Here is a 7,588-nt window from a genome sequence, read left to right as displayed (position 1 = left end):
AGCTTTATCTCATGGTGTTGACTCATAGAAAAAAAACCCGTCAGCAATGAAGAATACAAATAGCTCCCCTTGTCTGCAACTTGCTAAATGTTTGCCAGTTAGCTACAAGCCAGTTAGCTCTGTGTCAACCACACAGAAGCTTAGACTCTTTATTATATACAGTGTGGATCAGTATTATTGGATTATGTGAAATTATCATCAGGAAAAATGTGTAGAACATTCATGTTCCATAAATAGGAGCCAAAGCTCTTAAATAGACCTGCTGTTCGAGGCAAATTTGGATCATGATTGTAGTAAGAGTAATTTACCAAGTTAATACTTCAACATAACTCAGATTTGCAAAAATTTATTTGGGAACACAATGCACCCTTGAACCTATTTACCTTACTAAGAAAGCTATTACACTATCTATATTACCATAGTCATAGAACTGGGATCTATGACAGCAAGATGGCTGTCACTCTGTCAATAAGTGTATGAGCAGAGCCAAAGATAGCTGTGAGGGAACATATAGAATATACAGTATAGGCAATTTTAAATATTGATCCTTCTCTAGGAAGCTGATTATGTTGCAACAAATTCGGGAGAATTTACTAACATTTAAGTATATACTTTAATGTTAATTTTTATAAATGTTTGGCCTATAAAAGATGTTACTGAATAACTCCACAAGTTTGATTTTCCATTGTCTTTGTTGATGAGACTCGCAACAGAGAGGAGGTTCAGCGCCTGACCGAATGGTGTTCATCAAACAACCTGGTCCTTAACACCAGCAAGACCAAGGAGGTCATTGCAGACTACAGGAATGCTTGAATTCCAAGCAGAACAGGTTGCCAATAAGTTCCTGGGCATTGACATCACAGCTGATCTGACCTTGGCTTTGAATGCATTTCACCTGGTAAAGAAAGTCCAGCAAAGACTTTTTTTTTCCTCAGGAAGGATAAAAGAGCTGGGATCCACTCTCAGGTAAATATTCACAAACTGAACGCCGCTCAAAAATGAGAAGTACAGCCGTTCAGTGATAGCAATTACATTACACAAGGCAGACTATGGAATCTTAAAGTTAAATTGTGAAAAAGCATGCAGATGTTGTCTAAAAACCAGAAAGTACCACCATGGGATTGACTTCATTGGGGTGAAGTCGCCCCCTCAAGAATGCAGGTTTGAAGAACTTCCTCATTGCAGTTTTTCCTCAATCAATTCTCACAACAGAAAAGTCATTCTCATTACTCATCATGCAGTTCTCAAAACTTATTTTTCATAACACAGACGTATGTTATGAAAAATATGGCTCATGGCTGGTGAGTGAGGACTGCAATTATCCAAGTTCCGTTTTATGCCTTGACTGATGTGATGGCTGTCATGAGTAATAGTGGGTAATGACCTCAGGAACATGTCTACAACCTCACTATGAGTTATAATAACTCTCCATCAGTTGTTTTAGAACTGAAATAACCTCGAAACGTCTTCACAGACCCAGAAGAAGTCCAGTTTATCAAGCACTCAGGACTCTAGTTTGAGTTTAAAATCTATTGAATCTTTAGCAGTAAGTTTTTCCTGTGAGGATTTTTGCTAAGTTTAAGACTTAAAGTAAGGTTTAAGTGTGCGTTGAATAACAAGTTCAGATGAACATAAAACGTACTGTAAACATAACATAGATGATATTAGTACAAAGTATTATATAATTAAGTTCAATATTCCTATGCCTATACCACCTAATGCACCTCTTTTATTGTAGATTTTATTATGTAATTTTCTGCTGTTGGACATAATCTAAGCTGTATTCTACTGATTTAAAGGTTATGCATACCACAAGATATATAACGCATTTTAAAATAATTAACATAGTTCCTGCCTGCAAACATAAGTCTGGAACTGGGGTTTATTTTATACTACATCATGGTCAACAAAAAGCAACAAACACAAAAATCTGGTAGAAAATTGTTTAAGTTAAATGTATATGTACAACCCAAACACTGCAAAATAAGAAGTGTACAGTTATAGCAGTGCAATAATGTTAAACATGTCAAATAACTTCAAGACAGGATATGAACTCATAGGAAGTAAAACTGCATGACTGTGTGGTATAGGGTGTGTATAGATACTTTTTAAATTTGTAAATGTTAGTTATTTATTCATTAAGAAAAACATAATAGGTTATTTGTGGTAACATAAAGACAAGGCAACATAAGAAAATAATTATGCAAGCACCGATAGGCCTTTGCTCTATATTTTTAAAAAATGGGGAGATTTATCATAATTTCCTTTGTTTACACTTTTTTTTGTGGTTCATGACACAACCACTATAACTATACTATCTAAAGATCAGTGAATATAAAAAGGAGATGATTAATTTACCACAAGGAAACAAAAGGCTAAAGGAAACTAAAGGCAACAGCCACAATAAGAGATTCAGCTTACATGATGAAACAGTGCTTTCTCAGATCGTCAGTGTAAGAAGAATGGAAACTCAATATTCTGTCACTTCAGCTCTTGATAGCAGAGAAACAACAAGAGCAAATCACAAGCCAGGTATCTCTTAAATTATTTTACTCTTTTCATCTCTGGTATGATCATTATAATTTACATTTCTCTCTAAATTGATAGTTCACAAAAGTTTTGACAAAAGGCAAATTAATCAAGGATTATAGTTTTAGCTTTTATTCTTAATTAATCTACTTTTGTGAACAATAACCACTGCAGAGAAACCTGGGTCCAGATATGTCATCTGCATTCAAAGGCAAAAAGATTTTCAGTGTGACGGACATCCACATAAAAATGTTGTTATATGGTGTTTAAAAAAATGAAGCTACATACTAGCATAATTACATTAAGAAATGACAATAAAAGTAATTTAGTGTACAAAGTTGTATAAATGTAATGGAAGAATGTAGGGCTCCAGGCCCATAGCTAAGATGATGAAAAATATGCAATGCAGCAATGTTAACAAAATGTACATGCAAGACAGCTGGATTCTATAATTAGATTTAAACATCATGAAAACACAGAGAAAACAAAAAATGTAACTTTCTTTATGCTGATGATACATTTTTGATGTAAGATGTGTGTGTTGTAGGAGGATCAACGATTTACAAGTTGGCTGGAATCAGTTTCGGCCTGCTATGTGTCATACAATCATCACTCAATGTCTATATGTGGCTACAAGTCGGTATGTATCAGCCCACATTTTACAAGTCACAGTAAAAACTAAACAAAAACAAACAAACGAACAAACCCATATCTGATTCACTTTGTAGATGAGAATTCCAACAAATCAAAAAACAGTTCAACTTGCAATTTTACCTCAGTGTCAGCTGATGACATCAGAGGAGTGCTTTTAGAGAGAGACCAACTTCTTCGAGAGAAAGAGCAGCTGAATCAATTTATAGATCAGCTGCTGCAGACTAAAGACAAACTGCTTGAAGAGAACAGTCAACTGAATCAAGAGAACAGTCAATTGAATCAACATAAAGATCAGCTCATTCAAGAGAAAGACAAGCTGCTTGAAGAGAACAGTCAACTGAATCAAGAGAACAGTCAATTGAATCAACATAAAGATCAGCTCATTCAAGAGAAAGACAAGCTGCTTGAAGAGAACAGTCAAATGAATCAACATATTGATCAGCTCATTCAAGAGAAAGACAAACTGCTTGAAGAAAACAGCAGACTGAATCAAGGTAAAACAAAACTGATTCAAGAGTCAAGCCACTTGCATTAGAAATTGGAAAGACACGTACATGTGTAATGTCATCAAACAACACTTCAGTGAAAATTAGCTAAACTAAGCTAAAGTTAGAATTAGTAAGTAAAAGAAATAAGTCAGAAAATTCAAACATTACTTATCTATTCCAGTACCTATGGCGATGGATGAATGTGATTGAAAATTCTGCACCAACTGAGCTATAAATGTTTTATTTGGTGATAAATGGGATGGAAATCGTTTCATAAAGATTCAGTCTTGTCGTGTTTATTTAGCGCTACCAAACCTTCCAAGATGTTCCCCGGGATGGAAAAGATTAAGGTCAAGCTGCTACCGCCTTTCCTCTTTTAAATCCACCTGGGAGGATGCCAAACAAAACTGCGAGAGGCTTGGAGCTCATTTGGTGATTATCAGTGATGATGCAGAAAAGGTATTTAGATAAACTTTTTCCCCTATAAACTTAAAACGTTTAGCAGAATAAAGCCACTCTCGTTTGTATTGCAACAACAATAGTTATTATTTGATTTAGTCTCTGGTGTGTTCTGCACTCCCATGTTCCGAAATGTCTGAATTCTTTTATTGTCATCCTCCAACCAAAGTGAATAAAAGATTAAAACCACTTTCCCTCAAAACAGGATTTTGTCAGGTCTTATGGACAGGCTGTACATTTTTGGATCGGCTTCAAATATGAGTGGAACAACATGAGCAGTATGTGGACATTGAAATGGGTGGATGGAAGCCAACTGTGTTATAAGTGAGGCCCTTTGAATCTTAAATCACCACATCGATCCTGTTATCTTACACTATAAAATGTCTGATTGCCCACTGAGGCAAGAGCTACACACCAAAGGACTCCTTTTTTGATTGTAGTTAGTTGGTTAAGAGCAGCAGAGAAGCAACAATTATTAACCATTTAGCCTTAGTAGAGCCACTGCTGTTCTGCTATTTGTTAGGCGCATTTCAACCTCAACACTCCAAAGCCTCATGCACTGAAAACATATTTGTTTTTTCTTCTAGCAACTTCGGACAAACATCCTCATCCTCTACACTCTGGACTTGTGCGTACCAAAGTGCAACTTGGTCCATTTGGGATACTGCTGAATGTAACAAAAACTACTACTGGATGTGTGAGAAGGAGTTAAACTTCTAGCTTGACTTTAGTAAATAGAAAAAAGCATCAAACAGCAAAACTGATTATTCCCACACACACACACGCACACACACTATTCTGAATCGCCCAAATATTGTAGTGCCCTGAAATAAGAGAGTAGAATTTATCTGTGATTAAACCATACACATACCAGATTCACATGTAAATACTTGATACCTGAATTCAGAGTTCTAACCTTGCCCACATGACATGTAAAATGTGTCTGTGCAGTTTATTTTAATTTTCTGTGTAATATGACAAAGCTGCTTTATTTCTTATGTACATCTGACACTGCTCGTTGTTGCCATTTTCTTTTATATTAGACTGCATTTTAAATAAAGTGATAATAAAGGACTTTGTATAATAGTTGTACTGACCATATGTGGCCACTTGACAAGGTTTTATTTCTGTGTTTTTAAGATCTAATAAGGGTGAACCTGTAGCCTGTCCCATTTTCTATATGCTTCATGATAGAAAAAGAAACCAAAACCCTTTAATTTTTTAAGTAAAGATTATACTTTTTCTTTCAGTGCTCAAAAATAAACAAATAACAATACATTGGATATTAAATGCAGTTTATTCCTTGCTTTTCTGTGCTGTACTTTGGTTTGTAGATTGCATGATAAAACATCATATGCAATAATTCTCAAAGGTAATTCTGATATTTCAGTTGTTTAGTCTTTATGAGACAGATCTCTCCCTTTTTTCTTTTGTTTTTGCTGTTTTTTTCTTTTTCTCTATTTTCTCTGTCTCTGACAGCAAAATGTTATTAAAAAGCAAACTCACAACATTATGAATCCCCAGGAAAGTAAAGAGTGGATGATTCAAAGAATATATTGGTTCTTACTTCTAAGAAAAGTACGTTTTAATCCAGAAAGAGGAACAATTCTCTGGATTTTTTTTTCCTTCCTGGTTTTGTTACAGCTGTGGCCACACCTACGCTATCAGCACCCTTTAAAGTAAAACTGCTACCAAAGTCCTGGACTGTGAAGAAGGATTTTGGTTTATCTGGATAACTGCAGGGTTATTGTTGGTTTTTTTGTACAAAGAAGGTGGTTCACTTCTTACTGGGCTAAATTGCCATGGTAACATATGGAGCAGGTATGCCTATTAACAAATCAATTCTCCAAAAAATAATGTCATCACTTCTGGAAGATCCCTGGGGAATCTGCAGGGAGAGTAGGCGGGTCTAAACTCTTTGTTTTAAAGTCTTTTTTTAAAACAATTAAATGTATGAACCTAAAACAGGACATTTACACTTTCAGACCTCATGTCAAATTTGTATGTAGGCTGCCTATGTTTGAAATCTGTTTTTCTCTATTTTTATATTTAATCTTTTCTCTCAAAACCCAGTTAGCTATCATTAACTGTTTTATAAGATGACCTTCTAGGTCATCTTATAACATCATATATAACACTACAAGAGCTTTGGGATCAAGAAAATCAATTAGCTGCCAAGGATGTCACACTCAATTCTGAGAACTAAACATGTATTTAATTATATTTTCCCCCCTCTTTCTTTTAACGATATTCTGGAGCTTGAAGCAAGTTGTAGAAAACATCCTATAAAATAGTTGCCATGCTGTTCTTCAGCACATTTTGCTGCATGTTCTTTTACCAGGTTGTCAAATATTTTTTGATTACAGAGTGACTTTGATGCATCAGTGGCAGGAGTGACACAAACAGATAATACTCAGCCAAAGGTTCAGAATACGCCGATTTAGGGAAATTTGCTTTCTTAATACTTTTTTTTTGTTTTTGTTTTTGTTACCAAGTTACCACAGGAAGGAAACTATGACTGAGCTAAGCCAAAGATAGCTTGTGAGGGAAGAAATAAATTACATAACAAGTTTTGACCAAGTCTTCTCTAGAATGCTGCTTATGTTGCAACAAGTTCAGGAGAATCTCCCATTTAAGTTAATATTATATTATGTTATTTTTTAAAATTAATTGCAATGTATGCTCATAATAAATTTTGTTAAACTCCTTTTAAAAGGATATAAGTATTAACCCCAAGAGGGATAGAAAGAGTTGAGTGTAGAAGGTTTCAGAAAGACACAGTTTCAGACAGCACAGGCTGCTTGGCCTTGGGTGTATAATAACAGGATGTTCTAATCAACAAGAAGTAGAGACGTCATTGTGTCAGTTAAAACTGAAATCAGCATGAAAATAAAACATTCCTGGTAACAACTGTAAGGTAGGAGGAGCTTTCTCACACAGGGCAAGATCCCAGACTGGTGGTCAAAGACCAGATAAATCAGGGAGCGCTGAGGCTAAACCACAGTATTTCCCCATCAATAGCCAATCACAATTATTTTCCTGTTTTCATGTGTCTAATATATACTTTAATGAATTATGAATTGTACTTTGCTTCTGCATGTGCAGACTGCCTGACTTCTGCAGAGAAGTCCACTGCTACGCAAGTCGAATCTTTAACTGCCCAACAATAAAATATAACTAACAGATAGATTGTCTCCTGAAATTCTCTCAGTAAAAAAGAACTCCACACAGGTAACCACGGGAGGAGTACTGAAGGGCATGAGCACATCTGTAAATAACACATTTTGGATTATTCTTTCACCATGGATCAAGAGAACACCTTATGGGAGTCGGGAGTTTTGCCTTAAAGGAAACTGCACAGTTTGGAACACTTTTTGCTTTGCACTGTAAATAAATTCACTGTTGCTAACCATGAAAGGCCTATGTTAGTGTCCTGTTCTTAATTAAACATGACAGAT

At 35.4% G+C, this 7,588-nt stretch overlaps 1 protein-coding gene across 3 annotated transcripts; it reads left to right on the top strand.

Annotated features, from left to right (window-relative positions):
• Positions 1–763: 763 nt before the first annotated feature.
• On the top strand, positions 764–5,338 carry LOC146659568 (uncharacterized). 3 transcript variants are annotated; one of them, XM_085421899.1, is made up of 6 exons: positions 764–966; positions 3,077–3,169; positions 3,258–3,677; positions 3,976–4,130; positions 4,336–4,454; positions 4,718–5,338. In XM_085421899.1, the coding sequence occupies exons 2-6, from the start codon at positions 3,154–3,156 to the stop codon at positions 4,848–4,850; spliced, it is 843 nt and encodes a 280-aa protein (XP_085278025.1). In that variant the 5' UTR covers positions 764–966; positions 3,077–3,153; the 3' UTR covers positions 4,851–5,338. The 3 variants fall into 3 exon arrangements, with proteins under 3 accessions (XP_085278025.1, XP_085278023.1, XP_085278022.1); XM_085421896.1 differs by lacking the exon at positions 764–966 and adding an exon at positions 987–2,532; XM_085421897.1 differs by lacking the exons at positions 764–966; positions 4,336–4,454 and adding an exon at positions 985–2,532.
• Positions 5,339–7,588: the final 2,250 nt, after the last annotated feature.

This window comes from Rhamphochromis longiceps, linkage group LG11, assembly GCF_057381845.1.
Source record: "Rhamphochromis longiceps isolate RC_006_pf linkage group LG11, R_longiceps_female_GT1.1, whole genome shotgun sequence".
Lineage (NCBI taxonomy): Eukaryota > Metazoa > Chordata > Actinopteri > Cichliformes > Cichlidae > Rhamphochromis > Rhamphochromis longiceps.
Note: the sequence above shows the minus strand (reverse complement) of the source record. Positions and strands in the feature narration are given on the sequence as shown.

Excerpts from the sequence above, each read along its gene's own strand:
- LOC146659568 (XM_085421896.1), top strand. The coding sequence starts at position 2,346 with ATGATTAATTTACCACAAGGAAACAAAAGGCTAAAGGAAACTAAAGGC. Across the intron at positions 4,131-4,335 it reads TCAGTGATGATGCAGAAAAG|GATTTTGTCAGGTCTTATGG; the intron begins GTATTTAGATAA and ends CCCTCAAAACAG. Across the intron at positions 4,455-4,717 it reads GGAAGCCAACTGTGTTATAA|CAACTTCGGACAAACATCCT; the intron begins GTGAGGCCCTTT and ends TTTTTCTTCTAG.